Source organism: Podarcis gaigeae (assembly GCF_964106915.1).
Source record: "Podarcis gaigeae genome assembly, chromosome: 7".
NCBI lineage: Eukaryota > Metazoa > Chordata > Lepidosauria > Squamata > Lacertidae > Podarcis > Podarcis gaigeae.
Genome location: NC_139683.1, coordinates 15,947,529 through 15,972,822, shown reverse-complemented (window position 1 = coordinate 15,972,822; position 25,294 = coordinate 15,947,529). Strand labels below are relative to the sequence as shown.

The window sequence follows — 25,294 nt, the reverse complement described above, 5'->3', positions numbered from 1 at the left end:
TCATAAAACCAGCAGCAAAACTTACCGTCGCCAGGGTATACAAGTTCGGGAAGGTTTTTGTAGGGTAGACAGGCCTCATATATGGCGCATGTGTCCCACAGGACCCTGAAAATGAAGTTTGTGGTGTGGTTTTAATATAGATCGGTGCCGTGATGTTTACATGCAGCAGATGCCATTCAAGTCAATCATGAAACATGGTATTTTGCTGCACTAACTGTGCAATCCTGTACATGCTTATAATAATAATATTAATTTATTATTTATACCCCGCCCATCTGGCTGGGCTTCCCCAGTCACTCTGGGTGGCTTCCAACAAAATATTAAAATACAGCAATGCATCACACATTAAAAGCTTCCCTAAATAGGGCTGCCTTCAGGTGTTGTCTAAAAGTCTGGTAGTTGTTCTCTTTGACATCTGGTGGGAGGGTGTTCCACAGGGCGGGCACCACTACCTAGAAGGCCCTCTGCCTGATTCCCTATAACTTGGCTTCTCGCAATGAGGGAACCGCCAGAAGGCCCTTGGCGCTGGACCTCAGTGTCTGGGCAGAATGATGGGGGTGGAGACACTCCTTCAGATATACAGGACCGAGGCCATGTAGGGCTTTAAAGGTCAGCACCAACACTTTGAATTTTGCTCGGAAACGTACTGGGAGCCAATGTAGGTCTTTCAAGACCGGTGTTATGTGGTCTTGGCAGCCTCTCCCAGTCACCAGTCTCCAGCTTATATCTGTTCAGTAGGGCTTACTAAATACATTTTAAATTGCAGTTTAGAAGGGACAAAGACAAAAAAGGGCTTTTGTCCCAATAAAGCACATGCACTTACTTAGTTTTTCAATGTTGCGCATCACTTTGTCGCCTTTCTTCATGTACGACGCACGGAAGCCATCGACCGAAAAGATTATCAATGGGGGGCGAACAAAACTGTGGGAGGCAAAGCATGTTACTAATGAACTTCAAAGCTGGAGTAAAGATGTGGCAAAACAAATTGGGAAAGAAAGCCTCTTCTCTGTGGTTTCAGGACAACTTCACCTTGTGTCAAAGTGACCTAGGACAACTTTTATGCCTGAGCAGAGCCAAAAATCCCAGGCACACATGCCCTTCACTCATTTGAGTTATATAAATAAATAAGGCATCACCTTATAAGTATTTTTTAAATTTATTTGTTACCTTTGTGTTTCCATGCAGATAAGTTATCTTTTGTTAAAAATCCACAGGGAAACTTAGTCCCATTGCCATCGGAAAATGGTGTTGTTATAAGTTTATAATACATGGGTAGTATTCACTGCTGGTCCTACTCAGAGCCAACACATTGAGGTTAATAAACAGGACTTAGATTCATTATTTTTATTTATTAAATTTCTATACTGCCCTTCACCTGAAGATCACAGGGCAGTTCTACAGTGTAAAACAGTAATTTCAGAGGGTCTACTTCAAGTAGGACTTAAATGAATACAACCCTATATTTTGATATTTTTACATTTCTCTTGGGAAGACAGGCAAACTAATGCCAGTGCGCTGGAAGAAGCAAAGATCACCAGTGTTGAAGCAATATTCTTCAACATCAGCTTCATTGGACTGGTCATGTTGTTCGGATGCCTGAATATTGTCTTCCAAAGCAACTACTATACTCTATTCCAAACTTTAAAATGGAAAGCATAATGCTGGTGGCAAAAACAAAAGAGGTTTAAAGACTCTCTCAAGGCAAATAAAAAAAATGTAGCATAAACACCAACAACTGGGAAACACTGGCCTGTGAGTGCTCCAGCTGGAGAGCAGCCTTTACCAAAGGTGTCATGGGCTTTGAAAATACTCGGACTCAGGACTTAAGGGAGAAACATGCTAAGAGGAAGGCATGCTTGGCAAACCTTCACCGTGATCAACTCCCATCCAGAACCCAATGTCCCCAGTGTGGAAGGACGTGTGGATCCAGAATTGGCCTCCACAGTCACTTACGGACTCACTGTTAAGACCGTGTTCATGGAAGACAATCTTACTCAGCTACGAGTGATGGCCAAAGAAGAAGAACAACAAGAAGATTTTGATGTAAAGGCATGGAGAGGGAGAGATCCAATGCAATGTTAGCACCATGTTGTGCGAGAGTCTGTGCTGTTGAGCAGCACAAAGCTAGATTGACAAAGAGTATAATAGTAGCTGCTGCACTATGGGCTGAATAATGCATTCTGCAAGCGAAAGACATCCATTCGATTTGGCTATTGTATATAATCGTAAATAAGTGCTCTCACTAGCAGAATGGCTGTTCTGCAAATGGGCTGCCGCAACTGGATATTGTCCAGAAAATGCATACAGTATGATGGTTCTCCTTTCTTTAGATGCTTGCAACAAGCCTCAGTTTTCCCAACAGGACACAAAAACGAACCGCTTAGTTGATCTGACCACCAGTGGCAGCCGACACTTAATAGATCTCCTACACGTGATAAAAATAAGCACATAAAACAAAGCACTTACTTTGCTGGGCATTCTGGTGTCCGTGTATCCTCACATTCATCCGCAACCCAGTGAGTCTCTCCTAAAGAGGGATGATAATAAGAACCATTTTGTACATGACCTATACAGTTGCAAGTTCCATTTACAGCAAAGGTGAGGCAGGCAACCAGATCCTATATGTTTCTGTAGGAGTCAGTCCTACTGATCACTAGGGCTTGTTCTCGAGTAAAGAGCACATCAGATTGCAGCTGCACTGCCATGTTTGTTTTCATGAATCCTTGAATGATCATAGCCAATCTTAGTATCTTTTATTGTATACAGATGTGTAGGGTGCAGGTTTGCCAAACTGTGTGTGTGTTTTAACTCAACACTTCTTTCTGGCTGCATGTTCATTGTCCAGTGTGTGCTCAGTGCAGCTTTGGATGCTTAATCTCATGGTGACAAAATCCTGAAAAGAATTATTTCACCGTTTCACAGTCCAAGGCTGCTTTTTTAACAGTTAAAATTTCACCACCATCTTTCACAACAGTATACTCTGCCTGACTAGTATGGCTGGAAGCATATATAAACAATGCGCCTCTGTTGCTATTTCAGATGAGATTCAATCACACCCCAGCAAATTCAGGTTGTGCAATTATAAAGTGTGTTTGGAGCAATAAAAATAAAGTGTGGTGGGATTTTTTTTTTTTTTTTGCAAGATGGAAAGTGGTGGGGAAAATGCCCCGGAAACTGTTGGGTAGCATTTGCTGCATACCCATCATCTAACCTCCCCGCAAACAAATCAGGATGGATGCTCAACAAACAGGTCATCAAGTCATAGAAACCTTTTGCTACTGGCTGTTCACAAGGAGAAAGATGGGAGGCCACTTGGAAGATCCTATTTCACCTATAGAACAGCATGACTATCACTGTTGTTGTTGTTATTCTGTCACTAAGTACAAAAATATCTGAACTGTCTCGTTAAAAAAAAGGACTTCTCAACTAGTTTCTGCATGGGCACATACCTACGAAGTGGTGTCTTTAATTGGGCTTTTAAAAAAACCACTCTCAATATTATTTGTGCCTACAAATGTTTTGGGGTGGCCTTGGTGCAAGTTCTGTAACTTCCTGCTGAAACCCATAACTAGTAACACCAAAAACGGCCCAGAAGTTTTCTCCCACTTTTGTCGCACTATAGCCTCTCCAGATAGCAGTGCGGTAACCTAGGGGAAGCATCGCAGAAAGTATGAAGCATCAGTCAGCTTGGACAAGGTGACTCACATCTCCCTTCCAAAACATCCTTAGGAGGAGCATGATCCGGAACGCTTACATTCCTTTAGCAGATAGAAGAACGAAAACAAGTACCTTTACAAACAACTTGGTAGTTAGTACAACAGTCCCCTCTGGATAAGCAGTCTTCAGAACAGTGACAGGCATGATCTTCATTCCTCGTCTCTCCACATCGCTCTTTCGTACATTCCCAGCCTCCAGCTAACATTATCACAAAAACAAAAAAACATGAAGACAGTGGTTTCTTAAAGACAACTATGCACATGTGCCCCACACCTTTGGGGCAAAACAATTCCACAGCAATTTTCACCGTATTGGATGTTTTCATTTTGAACCTGGAGTGGCTGCAGTCCAACAATGTCTGGAGGGTCCAAGTTTAGCCACTGATGCTTTAGTTGCGCTCAAAAGGTAGCAGGGTCCAGGACTTAGGAGTTATCTACACTACATTGCTGTTTTTCTTCCAGCTGAAACGCCATGGCCTTATCCCCCAAAATCCTGGGGGGTTCAGTTTTTTAGATACACGCTATCCATGCCCCACAGAAGGGCTCACTGTTGAACCAGTTTAAATATGTACTTTTAAATGTGTCCAGAGAGTCAGAACTTTGAGAGAGCTATTTCAATCCCAGCTCAGCCATGCTCACTGAGAAGACTGACACTTCCTCCAATCTATAAAATGTTATATTAGAAGAAGCAATGGAGTAAAGACTGTAAAAGCATTCCATACTTGCACTTCTTTTCTTTCACAAGGACATGTTTGAGTAGTTCTATCAAGTAGTTGGGTATATTATGTACACTGGCTGCATCTGGCTACAACAAACATCAAACCATAGTTTAGTGTTACAAATGAGGCCAGGCTAGCCATGGACTCACATACCTTTCCCTCACTTCTCTAGCACATCCCTACAAAGAGATGGGAAGCTTCAGCTAAACACTAAACTCTGGTTAATCTGTTATTAAACTATGGTACATAGGTGTCAGCTCCCTGGGGCCCTGAGCACCCACCCAATTCCTGGTGCAAGGCCCTGGAGCCAAAATTTGTGGGTGCCCAGCCACTGCATGACACCCACGGCCCTGGGCACCCACGGATGCAGGGCCAAGCTGGCCCTCCTACTATGGTTAGTAACAGCAAACCATTTTTATGGGCTGGAATTTGGCTCGTTTCCACTAACCATCGTTAAGATGACATGGTGGTCTAAAACAGAAGTGAATGCTTCTGAATTCCACCTGGCGATTATGCCACAGGAGGAGTGACGGTGCAAGAATGGTGCTCGCTTTGACTTGTTTTTGCAATGCTGGGTTGTAGTTTAGCATTATGTCCACGCCAAGGCTCCCTCCTCAACATGTAGGATGGAGTGAAGAAGAATTGCCCCAAACCTTTCCAAGCTTTGGACAGTTTCACCTCCCCTCCCCTTATGCCTGATTCAATGATTGTTCAGGAGGGAGCCATCTTTTCATCCAAAGAAGCTGTGTGTGTGTGTTGTTTTTTGAAGAGGCAGTCAACCGAAGGGGGTGGTAAGGGAAATGGGGTAATTTGCCTCCTGTGAACTTCCCTCTGTTCACGTACAATCCATGTTGTAGCATAACTCCAAGAAAACACACAAAAGGAAAAAAAGATGGAAGAGATTGCTTATATTATGCTTACATACAATTCTTAACACACATGTACACACACAGAGAATCACTGTCCTACTACAAGTTGGTTATTAAGTTATTATGAACCCATCCTGCAACCGGAGTGTAAAGTCAAGTAGATCGGTATGCACTGAATGCCAAACAAGGACACAATTCAAGCAACTTCAAGGACCTTCAACAAGAGAGGCTTAAAGGCGACACATGTTTAATTCTTCCCCCCACTGAAATCTAGGATCGTGCTCATATGAAATAGTTGCAAAAATGAGTCCTAAGATTTCAACAAGCTGCATTTCCCAGTGTGTTAAAAGATGCTCAGATCTGGGAGACGTGGACAGAAGCAATGGTTGAGCTCTCACCGAGGTGCTGAAACGGTACCTGAACTGTACCACCTCAGATTACAGACAGGTGCTCTTTTGACTCTTTGGATAGGAGCCTAACTGAAAGCAGGTCGGAAGACATGGGCTGGGATGCAAGATTGTAGTTAGAGACTGGAGGTAATCGAGAGTAGGTAACCCTTTCCTTCAGGATGCTAAACGTGTGTTGTCAAGTGTTTTGGTTTTAGTGCTGGGAATCTTTTCCCAGACATAAAAAGGTCTGGAGATGTACTTCCCACTGTTAGTGCTCTGGGTCCTATTTCTGAGGAAACTTAGGTTAAATTTCCCAAACTGTTATGGAGAAGAATCCACGACCATGCATTTGAGAAGTCTTAAAAGCATGTCAGCGCACATGGAGAGGTAGAAAAGGCTGTGATAACTCTCATCAGCAGTAGTGATTTGTACAAAGCAGGCACTTAAGAGCTCTCCTACCTGTCTTTAAACACAGTTCGTCAAAGTCTGCACAACAACTGAAGTAGCTCTTGCACAAGTTGTCGCAGCGGCAACCTGGAGGCTCTGCCTCGTCAAGTTCAAAGCACCTGTTTTTGCAGGATCCAGAAGGACTGGTCCAAGAGGAATCGGATAAGACTGTGTTGGGGGCAAAAAAGAGAAAGAGGAAACCATGAGTCAAGCAACCAATAGCTGGCTAAAGATAACTACTTACTGCCAATCTGAGCTAACAGGCCCACTGCATTGCCCAATAAAAGAGAGGAGAAAAGAGACTGTTTAAGTCTCGTCAAACAATCTAAGAGCTGGTATGTTCTCCAGTGACATTTTCTTATCCTGGATTAACCTGCAATGAATCAAAGCTGTATGGATTTTGTGCCAAACCAAAAATCCAAGTTTTGCATTGAAACCCCCACACTTTCACCAAACTTATGGTAACTGGAAACTCCGGATACTGGACATAAAACAAACTGTCAAAGACCAGAGAATTATTTCGCAAAGACAGAAAGAATGGAAGGCGAGAATAGCATGGAGGTGGGGACCTAGTTGTAGACAGGAGAACAGGCAAGGACCTGGAAGGCGTCAAGGCTCAAACCCTCTAGAGGTCTTGGCCAGACAGTCACATGGACCATCTATGAGGAAGGTAGGATGCAAGTTTACAGCACAGCAAAACCAACCCTGGCTGCTTGTAGCAAGTTTCAGTGGTGGTGTGAGGGACAGGGAGGGAGATGATGGGCAATGTGAGTTGGAGGCAAGTAAGAAGCATGTTAAATGGCTCATAGCATAAAGCATTGAAAATTGGGTATTCGAGCAAAAGAGTCAGTCAAGTTAAACCAAGAGCAGAAGCATTCAGCTGAAGTCATTCTTGACTTGCCATGAATAAAATGAACAGGGAAAGTAATCTAACTCATTTATACCATGTGCTGGCTAAGAAACATTGCTCTTACTTTCAGGTTGTCCTGCACAGGGGTTGATAACGTGCACCTCTCCGACATTTTTGGACAACAACTCATCAGCCTTAGCCAAAACAGTGTCACTACCATGATCTAAAGGCACAGTTTCACAGTTGTCCGTTAGGCTAAATTTGTTTTTCAAAAATGATTTGAGAATCCCGCAGCTACTGGTTTATGTAGCATATAATCCAACAACTTTTGTTACATATTCCCTAGGAAGCATCCTACCAATTTCACAGAAATCAATTGCTAAGCTTAGCATCACCTTTCCTAATCTGGATGGTACCATATTAGACAAAACAGCACCAGAACCAAAATGGAAGTGGGTGCTCCATCACTTGGATCCCTTAGGTTACCCTTTGGCTTTTAGTTTTCCTTGCATCATCTCCTGCCAAATTACAGTGTGACATTTCACAAGACGATGACACGGTGTGCCATTTCGCTGTCTTTCAAGGATTTGTTCAATGGTTTCATTTATCCATTTCATTTGGCTTACTGGCAAACCTTGAGCAGCAGAGGTCTTTGCACTTGGAACCCAGCCAGCCTGATTTTACAGCTAAGAACACCTCAAACACCCTCGGCTTGGGGGGGGGTGTCTGTTGAAATCCATGCACAATCGCTTATTTTAGGAAGCAAAACTCAGCAAGCGTTATTGCATTTCACATAAGTGACAGCCTTGTTGCCTGTGACACTCACACAAACTAGCTACATGTGAAGAATGATTTCTAACATTTTCCATGTCAGAAATATTGTGCAGCCAACACGTCGGACAGCTGTGCATCCACTTGATAAAGGATTGAAAAACCCATTGACAAAAAGCAGTTGTGATCTGTAGGTTCCCAATGTTTGCTACGTGGATGTACCATGAAAAGCACAATACCACGGGAGGAATCCCAGCAAAGTGGCTGGTCTGGATAGGGTGCTGGGGAAAGTGGTAAAAAACTGCACTGATCAACTAGCAGGGGTCCTGACAAGGATTTTTAACATCTCCCTGCAGACTGCTTGTGTACCATCATGTTTGAAAGCAGCCACCATTGTTCCAGTCCCAAAGAAAACAGCAATTAACTGCCTAAATGACTACAGACCCATTGCATTAACATCTGTAGTGATGTGCTTTGAGAGATGGTTCATCAACACCTTAGGACATGTTTTCCACCGGATTTTGATGAACACCACTTCACTTACAGGAGAAATAGGTCAATAGATCATGCCATAGCCAGCTTTTCACCTTGCAGTGAGTCATCTGGAGAAACCGGGGAATTATGTCAGATTGCTGTTTATTGATTATAGCTCAGCTTTTAATACCATCCTTCCGGACATTCTTATTAAAAAGCTGATGGACCTCTACCTTTCCCCCACCATCTGTGATTGGATTAAAGACTTTCTGAGGGATCACACACAAATAGTGAGGATTGGGCCTGTTACATCTACCTCTCTAAAGGTCAGCACTGGCACCCCACAGGGGTGTATACATATATACTCATTTCATATCGTTGTATACATATGACTGCATTTCATCTGGTCGATCCACTGCAATTATTACCGTATTTTCCGTTCTATAAGACGCACCAGACCATAAGACGCACCTAGTTTTTGGAGGAGGAAAACAAGAAAAAAAAAATCTGAATCTCAGAAGCCAGAACAACAAGAGGGATCACTGTGCAGTGAAAGCAGCAATCCCTCTTGCTGTTCTGGCTTCTGGGATAGCTGCGCAGCCTGCATTTGCTCCATAAGATGCACACACATTTCCCCTTACTTTTTAGGAGGGAAAAAGTGAGTCTTATAGAGCAAAAAATACAGTAAGTTTGCAGATGATATCACCATAATGGGTCTAATTACAGGTGGAGATGAATCAGAGTATAGGGAGGAGGTTCAAAAAGTCTCTACATGGTGCCTAGAGAACAACTTGCACCTAAATATCAGCAAGACAAAGGAGATGGTGTTGGACTTTCAGAGGAAGAGAGAGGAACTATCCCCGTTGTATATCAGGGGTGTGTGGAGAGAGTCTCTTCCTTTAAATTCCTGGGAGTTCACCTTAGTGAAGACCTCACTTGGAAAATCAATACAACCCAGGTGGTTAGGAAGGCCCAACAGAGACTCCATTTCCTTAGGGTCTTGCATAAGAACAATGTCAAACAAAAAATGATGACTTCCTTGTACTGGGCCACAATAGAAAGTGTGATTTCATACTGTATAAGAGTGTGGTACGCTGGTTTGACAGCCACAGACAGGAAGTCCCTACAGAGGGTGCCGAATACAGCACATGACATCATGGGTTGTCCTCAGAGTTCACTAGATGACATCGTGGCTACCACTTTAGCTAATGGGGCCTCCTACTGCCGCCGTACAATTTCTGTTCTCATCCTGAAGCAAAGTTCTTAACCCTAGGTACTATTTCTGGGTTAGGGGAGTCTGTAACCTGAAACATCTGTAACCTGAAGCATCTGTAACCCGGGGTACCACTGTACTTCTGTAAGGGAGTAGGGTCTGTGGCAGCAGCAACAGCCATGAAGGTAACATATGAATTGAGCCCAACATACATGGGTTTGGTAAAAGAAAAGTGCTATGCATTCATAACAAACGTTCTTAACAGCTCAAGTTCTCTAGTACATGCAACGGTCTATACCAAGGCTCTGGGTTAGCCAAAAGATGTGTGTGGTACGGAAGCTGTACTACCCAGGACAGGATGGGGTTGTGCAGAGTTGTTAAGGCAGCAGAGAGCATTGTTGGCTGCCCACTCTCCACCTTAGAGCAGATTTATGCCACAAGGTGCCATAGGAAGGCACTGGACATAGTAAAAGATCCATCGCATCCTGGTCACTGTCTCTTCGAGCTCCTGCCGTCGGGACGGAGATACAGGACGATGAAGACAAGAATGAGCCACCTTAAGAACAGCTTCTTCTCCAGAGCGATCTCGGCCCTGAATGGGAAGCCTGGACTTTGAAAGTCATCTAATCTTCCTTGCTGTATTATACTGTATTGTTTTAATTAGTGTTTTTATAGTTGTTTTGATTTTGTGTGGAGTGCCCTACCTGGTTGGATGGAGCAGCCAAATAATTTCGTGGTCCCCGAGAGGGGGCAATGAAAATAAATAAATATATTATTATTATTATTATTATTATTATTATTATTATTATTATTATTATTCTGCAAGATCTAGACTGCCCATGCTGCTAAATGGCAATATTCTGCAGGCAGAGAAAACCCAAGCCCCACTCCTGCAAGTCTCATCTATGGCAATGCAAAGTGGTTTAATGATACAAATCAATCCTTTTAATAATGCCTCCTTGGTTTTATGGTAGGGAAGGGGCTGAAGCAATAAGAATCACTCCTTTTAATAACAGCTACTTGCTTTTTACTGACAAACGGGCTCTGCGAGCAGGGGGTCCTGGTTCAATCTCCAGTTTAAAGGCTGGGAGATGCCTGCTCCCAAGACCTTGGAGAGCTGCAGTCAGTCTGCAAAGACAAAATACGAGGCTAGATGGACCCAAGGGGCTGACTATATATGGTAGCTACATAAGCTTTAAATAGCATTGCTTGGTCTCCTTCTCCCACCTAGGGCGATTGCGTAATATCGGTTTACCTTACAGGACTAGGGCACAGGAAATCAACTGCTATGCACAAACATCCACAGTACGGATACTGCTGAACGTTACAGTCTCCTGTATCACCACAGAGGGAAAAGTCAAGGGCAAAACTATGGCTGGTTTCACAAACATATAGATCAGCAGTTTCCTATCTGCAAAAATGCAGTAAAAAAAGACAGGCATTAAAAAAAACACCACTATAATTTGCATACTGATAATAATGCAGCACCAGTAAGGCACATACTTTCAAGCAGCAGAGATTACTATTTTGCTCCAAAGCACGCAGGAGAGACACAAAGATCCAGGTTCACTTTGGTGTTTAAAACTTCCCAGTACTTAAGAATATGTTTCGAGGTGCTAACCACAATAAAACTACTCATCTGGTGGCCATGAAAATGTAGGTTTAACAGCCAATATAATGCCTATATCTAAATGAGTGACTTTAAAGGGAGAGAGAGTCAAAAAGGCTGTTCGGTCGCATTGTCCTTTACCAGTAAATGTAACAGACAAACGAGAAACTTGAAAATCTCACCCACAACATGTGCAAGTTGAGAAAACTGCTCAAGGTATATTGCAAGCCATGCCAAGCTGCCACAGTCGAGCTCCACAACCTTTCAGCACACATTTCACACAGCTCAGACTTTGTTAGCAAAGAGAGTAGCAAAATGCAGCCGGGGGTACTGTTTAAAAGCCCCTTTATGAAAGGTGGTAGGCATCCAGAAAGCAGTAACCTTCCAATGTCAGCTGGGCTGTTTTAATAACTCTGGCCATATGCTTGGGTGTTTTGTGTGTGTGTGTGTGTGTGTGTGTGTGTGTGTGTGTGTGTGTGTTGCAAGCACTGTATCCAGCACCTGCAAGGACGGTGCAGGCTATCTTCTGCAACAGCTGGAGAAAACATTTTCCATGTTAGCTTAGAAAACAGATGGATCAGACAGCAGAATTTGGTCAAAAGGGATGTTAAGCACTTAAATGCACAAGCCAACTCAGCAGAGGTGCAGGAGGCCTCTTGCCGCAAACGTCCAACTTGCCGTTTATAAGAGGCTCTGCCCCATCTGCAACTTCCATTACTAATAATAGGAATCATATGTGCTTATCAGAGCCTGAAGAAGGCTCCTTTGATCAGAGCATTTGTTACCAGTTAGACGCAAGTCATCCAGCAGAACAGCACGCCCTCCTTTTCACAGACCATCGTTCAGTTCTCCCATTTATGACGCTGGAACACAAGGCTTTCTGATCTCGGGTTTTCTACATCCTGCTTCCATTACTTTGATACGTTAGAAACAACTTTGGCAAGGAAAGCGCACAAACCTACACTTACACACCACTGCAATATAAACAGCAACTTGGCTGCAGTTTCTGCTTCTCAAATGCGAACAGGTTTGGGGTAGTTTAAAAAATGAAAAAGGATGCTGCAGCCGAAATGAGGGCATGTTTGTGTCCACCAGAAAGGTCCACAAGGGAACACTGAAGATCTAAGGACACTATAGACATTTCTAATCACATTGGTAGTTGACAGCCAGAAAGTTCCCCCACAAAACTTTTTATGGATGAAACAATCCATCTTCAACTTCTTTAATTATTAACACTCGCCACTCTAAATAACAGCGAATTCTCTGAAACTTTAAAGTCACTTTCAGGTAATATACTCAAAAGTTAAAGGTATGAGTTTAATGTGTTACAGAAAAGTGACAGCAGTATGGAGTCAACAGTTCTGAAAAATACTGAGAACTGCAGATCTGAAAGGTTGGGAACACAGGACTAGAATGAGATACTGTGTGTTGTGAGCTGGTCTCACACCCAAGAGACCAGAATTTAAATCCCCATTCAGTTATGAAGCCCATCTCTCAGCCTACCGTACACCTCACAGGATTGATGCAAGGATAAAATTCAGGAGAAGAATCACGAGTGTCACCTTGGGCTCCTTGAAGGAAGGGCAGATATGTAATCTTAGAACCTTAGAAATGGAGAATTGGAAGGGACCGGGAGGGTCATTTATTCCAACTCCCCCTGCATTGCAGGGGTTGCCCAATGTGAGACTCAAACCCACAACCCTGAGATTAAGAGTCTCATGCTCTACTGACTGAGCCATGTGGGCATAAAGGTCTGAAATCTAGGAGGAAACGTAGGCTGAGCTTCTAACAGTGGTCAACAAAAGCCTCTCGGAAGCTGATAAGCATACGCTTCCATGTACCCCCAAATACCAGCTGTAGGGTCAGACAAAAGGGAATGGCAGAGGGTTCCCCAATGACATCTGACTAGCCATCATTAGAAACAAGACAACAAGTTTGATAGGTCCTTGGTCTGACCAGGTCCTTAAGGCAACAGCCCTCCCTGCCTCATGTTTCCCCTAGCAAAAACGATATTCAGCAGTACGCTGCTTTTAACCATGGAGATTCTATTTGATTGCCATGCTAGAAGCCACCTCCCATTGTGTTTTCTAGTACAGCTTTTAGCTAAAACAGCAAACACCCTTTTAAATCAGTGTGGACAGGCTACTGGAAACACAGAGTATTCAGCATCCAGCAACGAGAGCCATTAGCAATATGTAACAGGGGAGGGCAATGATCAAGATATTGCCAAGATAGTGCAGATTCGATCCCTGTGTATAGGAAAGCTACATATTCCTGCATTGCATGGGGTTGGACTAGATGATCATTGGGGTCCCTTCCAATGCTGCAATTTTATGAGATTTAGGGAAGTGCTTACAAACACCCCATTTTCATTTGCTGGAGGGTATGTAGAATACAATCCTATGTACAGTTACCTGGGAATAAGCCTCACTGTACACACCAGGCCCTACTTCCAATTAAACATGCACATGGCTGCAGTCACAGCACAGATAAGGCAAAGCACACCCACTCCCCCATTTTCCAAATCTGAAATATGTATCACGTGCATCCTAACACGGTTGAGGTCCCAACATACCACCATTTTTTTTATCCCTCTTGAAATTTAACACCATGCAACTTTAAACGAAAACCTAACCATTAGAGAACATCTGTTTCATGCCGCACCTGTTTTCCTCAGTCCCCCTTCCTCTCCCCCACCCCGGCCTCCCAAAATTTCCCCTGCTAGTTCAGAAGTCAGCGTGATTAGCTGATAATAGGAAATCTCTTTCCATCAGTAAACACAAACTGGTCCCAATCAAACAAGAATTGCAGCGCCAGAGGGGTAGACAGTGCATATCTTTAAATAAACCACCCCTCTTAACTTTTATTTTCTGCTGCAGTCGGTGTATGTATAATTCTTTTTTTTTTTTTTTTTTTTTTGTTAAGTGACAGAATGCATTGTTCCATGTAACCACACACACAAAACCCTATATCACCCCGGACCATAATTAAATGTGGTCTCATTCTCTCTCTCTCTCTTTCTCTATGTCACACACGCAGAGAGAGAAGTAAATAGGTTACCTATAAGCAAGAATGTCAACAGACTCAGGCTTTTTCACATAACCTTTGCTATAATCCAGAACGGGAGTGGGGGGGGGGCACACAGGAAAACTACATTTTGGAGCCATTTGCTCCTCCACCCCGAAACATCAAGGCGTTGCAAAACGGGCAAATTAAATCATCATTGTACCTGGAAATGGAAACTCTTCCCCTTCGCCAGATCTCCGGACTCTATTGGCCGTAAATCCAATGCACACGTTCACCCCAACAGCAAAAGTGAAGAAGGATATTACCTGGGAACAAGGCGAGAGAGAGAGATAGCTGGAGTTAATAAACCAGCCAGGAGCCAATCTGTTTTTTTAAAAAGACATTTACAATTAAAATAGAATAAACCAGCAGTTTCAACATATTCCCCTTTGCCCACAATTCCTAACTGCTGGAAAAGCAAGCTGACCGAGTCTGAAACTTCAGAATATTAACCCTCTCGGACTTCCCTGAGTGCGTTTTCTTTTCGCGCAAGGTTTCCCCCACCAGCACCCTCGAGAGAGAGAGAGATCGCTTTACTCCTCCTTAAAGAAAACCCGCTCCTACCTGATGTATCTGGAGACCGTTTTTCTTAGCCATGCTCAAGAGGATTCTTGAAAAGCCTCCACAGTGGGTTCTCTTTTTCTTTAAAACTGAGCGCAGGACTCTGTTTGCTCAGTCTATTAGCTGCAGCTAATCCCACCTGGAGAGGCTGACAGCCTCGATGTGATTTGTCCAGGGGGAGATTTCATCATGTTCCACGCACAAATCGCAGCTCTCCAGTGCAAGGAGCTGAAGGCATCCTCCTTCTCGATTCCCCACCCCCCCTCGCTCCCCAAACACACACACCGTCACACACACACCACACACACTCTTTCATGTGGCCTCTTCTGGCAACGCACGGATTTCTTATGTTACTGTAGCCAATAAGCCCATATTCATTTTATTCTTCTCACTAATATATGGGTTGAGAGAGAGAGAGAGAGAGAGACCAAATGTGTGTGTGTGTGTGTGTGTCTATCCTGGCCAAACTGCAGAGAGAAAAACCTCTTGCGCTACAACTTTAATAATATAATTACAATACAACAAACTTTTTTTTAAAGTTTGCCCACAGTGCAACCCAAAAGCATGTTTTCTCAGGGGTGAGTCTTGGAGTAAGCCCTGTTGAAGATATTGTGCATTGGATTGCACTCTCATGCACTTTTTATTTGTAGAATTGGAGAGTCGGAAGGGACCTCATAAAGTCATCTAGTCGAACCCCCCGCAAGGCAGAAATCTCAGCTGAAGCATCCATGACTTGTGGCCATCCGACCTCTGCTTAAAAACCTCGAAGGAAGGAGAGTCTACAATCTCCCGAGTGTAAACGTTTTCTGTATGTTTAGTCGGAATCTCCCTTCTTGTAACACCTACAACTTTCTCATACCCTCCAGCGAATGAACATGGAGTGTTACAAGCATTTCCCTAATTCTCATATCAAAACGTCATCACTGCCTTCCCTGTTACATGTTGCTGACGACTCCTTGCTAAATGTCGGCTACTGTCATGTGTTTACAAGAGCTTATCCACACTTGATTTAAAGCCAAGGGGTGTTTACTCTTTTTGCTAAAAGCCACACTACAAACACATACAGTGGTACCTGGGTGAAGAACTTAATTTGTTCTGGAGGTCCGTTCTTAACCTGAAACTGTTCTTAACCTGAGGTACCACTTTAGCTAATGGGGCCCCTCGCTGCCGCCACACGATTTCTGTTCTCATCCTGAAGCAAAGTTCTTAACCCGAGGTACTATTTCTGGGTTAGCGGAGTCTGTAACTTGAAGCGTCTGTAACCCGAGGTACCACTGTACTGTTCTCCACACGAGACATTTCCTACAGCGTGTTATCAAACCTACCTTGATACCTGCAATACACAAGCAAGGTGTGCACTGCTTGATGAGGTAATGGTGGACTAGAACCTGGTAGACCTGCTTCAAGCCCCTGCTCAGCCACGAAGCTCTCTCAACTTAACCTCTCGCTGGGTTGTGAGGAGGAGAACCATGTTTGCCACCTTGACCTTCATTAGAGGTCAACCTAACAATTAACAAAGAAAAATGTGTGCTTGTCTCTAGCATCTATCCTAAATTGCTGAAGACCACAATACCTCAAAGACTGCCTCTCTCCATATGAACCAACCCAGAACCTGTGATGATCATCTGAGGGTCTTCTTCGTGTGCCCCCTTCATGAGAGGGTGACAACAGGAGAACTAGCCTTTTCTGTTGTGGCTCCCCATTTGTAGATTGCTCTTTCCAAGGAGGCTTGCTTGGCACCTTAATTAATAATAAATAATAATAAATAATAATAATTTATTATTTATACTCTGCCCATTTGGCTGGGTTTCCCCAGCCACTAAGTGCGGCTTCCAACAGAACAAAACTTCAAACATTAAAAACTTCCCTAAACAGGGCTGCCTTCAGATGTCTTCTAAAAGCCAGATAGTTGTTTATTTCCTTGACATCTGATGGGAGGGTGTTCCAAAGGGCTGGTGCCACTACCGAGAAGGCCCTCTCTTGCATATATTTAGGTGTCAGGCAGAAACATTCCTCTTCTCTCAGGCTTTTGGCTGATTAATAATAATAATAATAATAATAATAATAATAATAATTTTTTATTTATACCCCGCCCTTCCCGGTTCAGGAAACCAGGCTCAGGGTGGCTAACAACAAATTTAAAACACTTAATTGATGCTACAAAAAAACACAGCATAAACAATCTATGGCCTTTTAAACTGGAGCAGGGCTATTGTTAGTTGTGTTTGTAGTTTGTAGTATGTATTTTTCATGAATCCTACGATCCTCGTGGGACGCAGGTGGCGCTGTGGGTTAAAGCCTCAGCGCCTAGGACTTGCCAATTGAAAGGTCGGCGGTTCGAATCCCTGCGGCGGGGTGCGCTCCCGCTGCTCGGTCCCAGCGCCTGCCAACCTAGCAGTTCGAAAGCACCTCCGGGTGCAAGTAGATAAATAGGGACCGCTTACCAGCGGGAAGGTAAACGGCGTTTCCGTGTGCAGCTCTGGCTCGCCAGATGCAGCTTTGTCACGCTGGCCACGTGACCCGGAAGTGTCTCCGGACAGCACTGGCCCCTGGCCTCTTAAGTGAGATGGGCGCACAACCCCAGAGTCTGTCAAGACTGGCCCGTACGGGCAGGGGTACCTTTACCTTTACCTTTACCTTACGATCCTCGAATGAAGAGTGGCATATAACTTTAATAGATAAAATAATCAAATCAAATAAATATTTAAAGTACTACACCACTTTAATAATGATGATGATGATGATGATGTCACCCATCCGATCTTGGGTTGCCCCAGCCACTCCAGACAGCTCCCAACAAAATATTAAAAACACAGCAAGACATCAACCATTAAAAACTTCCCTGGCAAGCCTAGTTTGTGAATGGTGCAGTGAGTTGTTAGGAGAGCTACAGTAAGCAAGTTGGTGTGATAGTCAATAGGAATCTACTAACAACGCTCAGCACCCCTGACAAACTACACAGCACACCAGATTCTTTGTGGGAAGCATTTGTGAATGCAGTCTTGTTGCCCATCTCAACCCTGACAAATGTCAAACTGAACAACTCTCCCCAGCAGATATTCCATAGCTATGTGGCCTGCCGGCCAACATGGATTGGAATCATAATGCAGCACACAACTGTGTATTAAGAGAAATGGATTTTGTGAGAGAGCATCCCACACTTTCAAAGCACTGCTATTCATTCTTAAAGAAAGAAAGAAAACCTGCCTTCGATAAACAATCCTATGCACAAAGCTGATCATCACTGCGGACACAGTTGCTGCCCAAACGGTCAGTTATGAAATTTATTTGCTCAGGCAAATTTACCAAGGTAGTGGCAGCTTTTTCTTCCCGGCCTGATGAAAACATCTTTCACTAAACTGTTTACCAACAACCACACTTAGGAAGGGACAGACTTGTGATTGTCGAGCCTGCAGGGAGGGGTGGAGGAAAGGCTACTTTCCCAGATTATTTAATAATAATTATCAGGCATAGAGCTTGTGCTAGTTAACCCGGTACAATCGGCTTGTGTGCTTTCAATTGAAGTCAATTGCAGCTTCTGCAATGCATAGGCAGGCACCCAGTCTGGCCCACCGAAGTCAAAGGGAGCTTTGATAATGATTGCAACGAGCCCAAGGTCAAGATCATACCATGCAGCTCCATTAACCGGATGCCTGGTAGCCCACGATATTTCAAAGACTCGCCACTACCTCCAACCCTGAACCGAACACACTCGTGCAACCCTGCCAAACTCAGGACGCCTGTGACTTTCAGAGCAGGCACTGGCAGAAGCCATCTGCTGGGTTCTTCCAAACAGCAATTAACAGAAGCTGCTCCTGCTTGACAAGTCATTCCCCCCCCCCCCACTTCCCCAGGCAGCTCTTAGTGTATACGTATATATTTTATACACACACAAATCCACATTGTGCAGCTGTGCCTTTGCCCTGTGGTTTATGTGGCAAAGCAATTACAATTCAGCAGAGGCCAAGATTTCTCGCTCAAATGATACGTTGCGTTCTACAAAGAGATGCCCAGTTTATTCTAAACCATTCGTATTTGCTTATACTGGATGGCGCGGCCTAAAAACACATATAGTTAAAGCAGCACGAGGCTTTGCAGAGGCTCAGCAAGGCATAAACCTTTTTCTCACATCGTAGAAGAGCCTCTGTACCCAGGATGAGGAACCTGTGCCCTCAAGGCACTGAGGCTGAAGGGAGTTAGGAACCCAACAGCAATCAGATGATGGAGGGCAACAAGAATCCCAAGCCTGCTTTATATCTCCTTCACACTGTGTATGTCTATGTTTTAGGGCAGAAGGGAGCCATTTTGAAAAATATTCACCCTTGGCATCGAATCATACAGAACAACTGGTGTCAACTGGCTTGCCAGGGAAAGAGACCAGCTATAGGTGGTCCAAGCCGTTTGATATTACACCCTCCAACATTTCTCCGCTGAAAATAGGGGCATCCTGTTTAATAATAATAATAATAATAATAATAATAATAATAATAATCTTATTATGTATACCCTATCTGATTGGGTTGCCCCAGCCACTCTGGACAGCTTCCAATATGCTCAGCTGTTTAGAGTGTGGTGCCAAGGTTGCAGGTTCGATCCCCGTGTGGGACAGCTGCATAGTCCTGCATTACAGGGGGTTGGACTAGATGATCCTCAGCGCCCCTTAATTCTAAAATTCTATGATTCTATGATATAAAAACACAACAAAACATTTTTTTGAAAAACCTTCCGTATACAGTGGTGCCTCGGGTTACAAACGCTTCAGGTTACAGACTCCGCTAACTCAGCAATAGTACCTTGGGTTAAGAACTTTGCTTCAGGGTGAGAACAGAAATTGCGCAGCAGCAGGAGGCCCCATTAGCTAAAGTAGTACCTTAGGTTAAGAACAGTTTCAGGTTAAGAATGGACCTCCAGAACGAATTAAGTTCTTAACCCGAGGTACCACTGTACAGGACTGCCTTCAGTCATCTTCCTTGGCTCAGGAGTAGCACAACTCCACACCCTCTCACATTTCTCTGATGGAAATAGGGTCGTCCTAAGTAAAAGTGAGGCATTCTGGGATCAAACCAGGAACTAGGACGGCTTCTGTAAATCCAGGGCTGTCTCTGAAAGCAGGGGCACTTGGAGGGTCTGTGATATCAGAAATACTCCTCCGGTGCTACCACGGTGAATTGACAATTTGTTGCTCCTTTCTATGCAGGGTTGAGCGAACTTCAGGCCTAGGGGCCAAATATGGCCCCCAAGCCTCTCTGTTTGGCCCTTAGGACCCTCCTCAAGTCATCACTCACTGGCTGGAATGGCTCCATGAATTATGACAATGCCTCTGGCTTGTCTGGGTAGTGGATGGGGAAGAATGTGTGAGTACATATAGAGATTAGCCTACTGCTGTACTTGCATAAAGCTTACACTATGGCTCCGCCCACTTTTGCCTCTGACCCCATCCGTCAGTGAAATGTGGCCCCCAGGAGATTTCCCAGAAATGAATGTGGCCCTCGGGTTCTTCGCCCCTGCTCAGACGGTATTGCAGCATCTCCCAGCTAAGCGAGAGCATCTCAAATGCTGGCTTTAGAAAAGACCACCTGTCCGCCTGGCTGTTGTTGCATTTAACAAACTGAAAGTACTCTGGGTATATTCTGATTTATCCCAACAAGAACCCTGCGAGGTAGATCACTATGACTAGCACAAAGAAAGTGCGAATTTGCTATAAGGTGCATTTGTCGGCAAGAAGAAATTTGAAGCAGGGACAGCTGATAGCTGCTCTCTGCTGGGCTCTTATATGGGAATGCGCTGAAAACAGGGAGACCCATTCTCTCTGGCAAGCTGATCCTAAACGGCACGTTGGCAGAAAATGCTGTTTACTTTCAGATGACCCGTTTGCAGGAGCTCTCATGTTAAACAATGTGGCTCTTGATGTTTCATAGGCGAGAATGGACTCCTAAATAGAAGTGGAGTGGCCTGCTAAGGTCTATCCAAGCACAAAAGCTGCAATCCCTTGGGGGCAGTCATGTGTCCATTTCAGGAAGAAAAGGACCTCCTTTGGGGGGGGGGGGGCGTAACTGTCCCAGTTGTTGTTCAGCCACCACAGGACCCATAGCAGCATAAACACCATACATTTAAAGCACATGCAGAGAGAGAGAGAGAGAGAGCTTGAAGAATCCTGGAAACTGTAGCTTCTCCCTACAGAGCTACAATTCCCAGCACACTTAACAAACTACAGTTCTCAGGGTTCTTGGGGTGGGGAGGCATGTACAGTGGACAGTCGGGTTGCAAACGGACTGTCTCGCCAGAGTGGTGCAGGCTCTAGTTATCTCCCGCTTGGACTACTGCAATGCGCTCTACGTGGGGCTACCTTTGAAGGTGACTCGGAAACTACAGCTAATTCAGAATGCGGCAGCTAGACTGGTGACTGGGGGCGGCTGCCGAGACCACATAACACCGGTCTTGAAAGACCTACATTGGCTCCCAGTACGTTTTCGAGCACAATTCAAAGTGTTGGTGTTGACCTTTAAAGCCCTAAACGGCCTCGGCCCAGTATACTTGAAGGAGCGTCTCCACCCCCATCGTTCTGCCCGGACGCTGAGGTCCAGTGCCGAGGGCCTTCTGGCGGTTCCCTCATTGCGAGAAGCAAAGCTACAGGGAACCAGGCAGAGGGCCTTTTCGGAAGTGGCGCCCGCCCTGTGGAATGCCCTCCCATCAGATGTCAAAACGATAAACAACTACTTGATATTCAGAAGACATCTTAAGGCTGCCCTGTTCAGGGAAGTTTTTAATGTATGATATTTTAGTGTTTTCTGGTTTCTATGGAAGCCGCCCAGAGTGGCTGGGGAAACCCAGCCAGATGGGCGGGGTATAAATAAATAATTTTTTTAAAAATCCGTGCGGAAGGCATGTTCGCAACCCACAGCACCGCGTCTGCGCACACGCGGGTTGCGACTCGGCACTTCTGCGCATGCGCAACCGCCAAAACCCAGAAGTAACCCATTCCAGTACTTCCGGGTTTTGGCGCATCCGCAACCCGAAAAAACACAACCTGAAGCATCTGTAATCCGAGGTATGACTGTACTTTAAATCCACAGAGTGTAGGCAGCCCGTGTCAACACAAATACAGTGCCAAGATTCACTTTGAGCAAGATTATATGCCAGACATGTAAAAGGTGATTCATAAATTGACGAATAAACAACTTCTCATTTTGCTTCCCCCACCTGAGAAAAAGGCAACATTGACTCAGGCCAGGGCGTACTGCTCAAAGGGTGGGCTCCTAGTCCTAGCAATATATAGATGCTGGCTTATACCATGTTGGGCCACTAGCCCATTTATCTCAGTACTGTACTGTCAACTCTGGCCGGCAGCTCATCTCCAGGGTCTCAGATGCCAGGGATTGAATTTAGGACCTTTTAAATGCAAGTGTGTGCTCTTCAGCAATGCTCAGCCCTGACCTAGCCTTCTTAGGTTTTTATAGTGCCTAAAATTTGCTGTGCATCTTCTTCTACAGTGGCCTTCTTATTTCTGCTAATTCTAAAGCATAAATTAAGCTGAGAAAAAATCTGCATCCAAAAGCATGGTCTTCTTTCCTCTCTCACTTATATCCAGCTGTGAAGGTGGCGGTGGAAATGGTTGAGGCTAGTTTTCCGAGGGCTGCTTTTAGATAAGATGCCACCATTCGATGCATTTGTGTGATTTAAAGAGCATTTGATACCTCTTTGGACTTGGACAGCAGTTTCAGGATCTATAACTGCACATGGCCTGAAACAGGGGTCAGCAAACTTTTTCAATAGGGGGCCGGTCCACTGTCCCTCAGACCTTGTGGGGGGCCAGGCTAAATTGGGGGTGGTGGTGAATGAATTCCTATGCCCCACAAATAACCCAGAGATGCATTTTAAATAAAAGGACACATTCTACTCATGTAAAAACATGCTGATTCCCAGACCGTCCATGGGCTGGATTTAGAAGGTGATTGGGTTGGATCCAGCCCCCAGACCTAAAGTAAAGGTAAAGATACCCCTGCCCGTACGGGCCAGTCTTGACAGACTCTGGGGTTGTGCACCCATCTCACTCAAGAGGCCAGGGGCCAGCGCTGTCCGGAGACACTTCCGGGTCACATGGCCAGCGTGACATCGCTGCTCTGGCGAGCCAGAGCCGCACACGGAAACGCCGTTTACCTTCCCGCTGGTAAGCGGTCCCTATTTATCTACTTGCACCCGGAGGTACTTTCGAACTGCTAGGTTGGCAGGCGCTGGGACCGAGCAGCGGGAGCGCACCCCGCCGCAGGGATTCGAACTGCCGACCTTTCGATCGGCAAGTCCTAGGCGCTGAGGCTTTAACCCACAGCGCCACCTGCGTCCCCGCCCACCCCCAGACCTACCCATGGCCTGAAACCAAAATGGGGAAGGGAACTACCCCTAAATGGTGCATCAACTGCCCTCTTACCTCACAGTATTATGATTTCAGGATTCAGAAAACCAGATTAGAATCAAAGTGCTGGAAGGTGCATTGTAGGCCATTTCTTCCAATTCCCTGCCTGCTTCCAAAGTCCTGGAGTTAAAGCTTTTCCGAGAGATGGTTGTTCAGCCTCTGCTTGCAAAAAAGACCCCAGCGAGCAACTGAGTCCATTGCTCAACTGCTCTTGCTTAAGGATCCCAACCACATTATCCATTTAATGCAGTATCATAAATTTATAAACAATCATGGCTTCCTCCCCAAAGAATCCTAGAAACTGGGGTTTGTTAAGGGCGCTGGGAGTTGTTTGGAGAACCCTATTTCTCCCACAATTTTCAGAATTCAGAATTAAACCACTCTGAAAGGCCTCGCCGAGGTCCCATCCATACCATACATTTAGAGTGCATTTATTATACTTTAACAGTCCTGGCTTCCACTGCAAAAATCCTGGTAACTGTGGCAGCAGCAATGAGACTGTCATCCTTCTCCTTAATCTTGGGTCTTATCCACAGCAAATGTTTAAAGAACATGACTTCACCCAAAGTAGTGAACCGTAGTTTGTTACGTGTTCTTGGGTTGTACCTCTATTAGGTGTCATCTACAGAGCCTAGGGCTTGCTGATCAGAAGGTTGGCGGTTCGAATCCCCGCAATGGGGTGAGCTCCCGTTGCTTAGTCCCAGCTCCTGCCAACCTAGCAGTTTGAAAGCATGTCAAAGTGCAAGTACATAAATAGGTACCGCTCTGGCAGGAAGGTAAACGGCGCTGCTCTGATTTGCCAGAAGTGGCTTAGTCATGCTGGCCACATGACCCGGAAGCTGTATGCCGGCTCCCTCGGCCAATAAAGCAAGATGAGCGCCGCAACCCCAGAGTCATCTGCGACTGGACCTAACGGTCAGGGGTCCCTTTACCTTTATCTTTACAGTTCTCGGGATTCATTAGGGCGAAGCCATGTGCTTTAATTGTATGGTGTGCAAACATGGCGAGCGAAACAAGTGCAGCAGTTCCAAATGCCTGGTGTGAAAGTACCCTTGCTCTCCTCAAAGGTACGGAATAGCATGATTTGTGCTTTAGAAGGCCCCAGTGAGGATACAGCTGAAGACATCTCAGCAATACAGAAGGAATTCATTAAACACAAGTCTGACTGGTGCTAATTCTTATGTAAGCAGACTTTTACTGCAGGGGGTTGCATTACTAATGAACTGGCCCTTTCCTGGAAGCAGGGAATGATTTCACTTTCCAAATCATTCATAGCAATCCAAAACTTTCTCGTTTGTTGTCATTTCGCATAGATGATGACTTGGCCAACACTGTTTAAATGGAAGCTCTTGTTTCGTTGAATAATCAGTAAGAATGTATATTTTATTGTATTTATCAACATCATCTGTGCTCTATAATAAATGTTTCCTGTCATCCGCACTGACCTTCTCTCCCTGCCCACTGGTGCCCTCCAGATATTTTGGACAATGGCCATCATACCCAATCATTAGCCATGCTGGCTTGGATGATGGAAGTTTCACTTTAAAACATCTGGATGGCACCAGATTGGAGAACGCTGGTCAAAAAATATATTTTTATATAAGTAAATAAAAATGAAAAGTGTGATTTGAGTAAAAGGAAGGGATAGAGAGGTGGAACGGCGGAGAAGAAGATGTCTTCCAGCTCTGGGGTTGCCTTTCTGTAGGATATGAAGCGCGGCTGTGGATTTGCTGGTCTGCAAAAGTGCTATGTAGTTTGCTTCCACCAACACTTGACTTGTTTATTTAACAATAAAAACCCCAAGTACTGCAGAAAGGCCTCAAGTCTCCAGTAATCTCTCCTCCAAAATGAAACCAAACCTAACAGAGCTTGTGGGAGAGCTTAGGGCAGGGGTCAGCCGTGGGCCAGTCTACCTCAGACCATGTGGGGGGCCGGACTATATTTTTTGGGGGGAAATACCCCACAAATAACCCAGAGATGAATTTTAAATAAAAGCACACATTCTACTCATGTAAAAACATGCTGATTCCCAGACCATCCGTGGGCCGGATTTAGAAGGTGATTAGGCCGCATCCAGCCCATGGGCCTTAGGTTGCCTACCCCTGGCTTAGTGGGTAGAGCATGAGATTGTTAGTATTAGTAATAGTGGGAAGTAATAGTGCCACTGTATTCTGCTCTGGTCAGACCTCACCTGGAGTAC

The 25,294-nt window shown here is 44.8% G+C and overlaps 1 protein-coding gene across 6 annotated transcripts in view; it reads right to left on the bottom strand.

The window, feature by feature from the left end:
• The window catches only part of ENPP2 (ectonucleotide pyrophosphatase/phosphodiesterase 2), an 88,686-nt gene that overhangs the window by 46,696 nt on the left and 16,696 nt on the right, over positions 1 to 25,294 (bottom strand). For 2 of the 6 annotated variants that reach the window (XM_083749082.1, XM_083749079.1), the window contains exons 2-7: positions 14,287 to 14,389; positions 6,153 to 6,308; positions 3,790 to 3,915; positions 2,467 to 2,527; positions 824 to 921; positions 26 to 105 (exon numbers count right to left, since the gene is read on the bottom strand). In XM_083749082.1, coding sequence (XP_083605208.1) covers positions 26 to 105; positions 824 to 921; positions 2,467 to 2,527; positions 3,790 to 3,915; positions 6,153 to 6,308; positions 14,287 to 14,389 — 624 coding nt within the window. Of the gene's footprint in view, positions 1 to 25; positions 106 to 823; positions 922 to 2,466; positions 2,528 to 3,789; positions 3,916 to 6,152; positions 6,309 to 14,286; positions 14,390 to 14,687; positions 15,050 to 25,294 lie in introns of those variants that run through there. The other 4 variants (XM_083749080.1, XM_083749078.1, XM_083749083.1 and 1 more) reach the window with 4 other exon arrangements.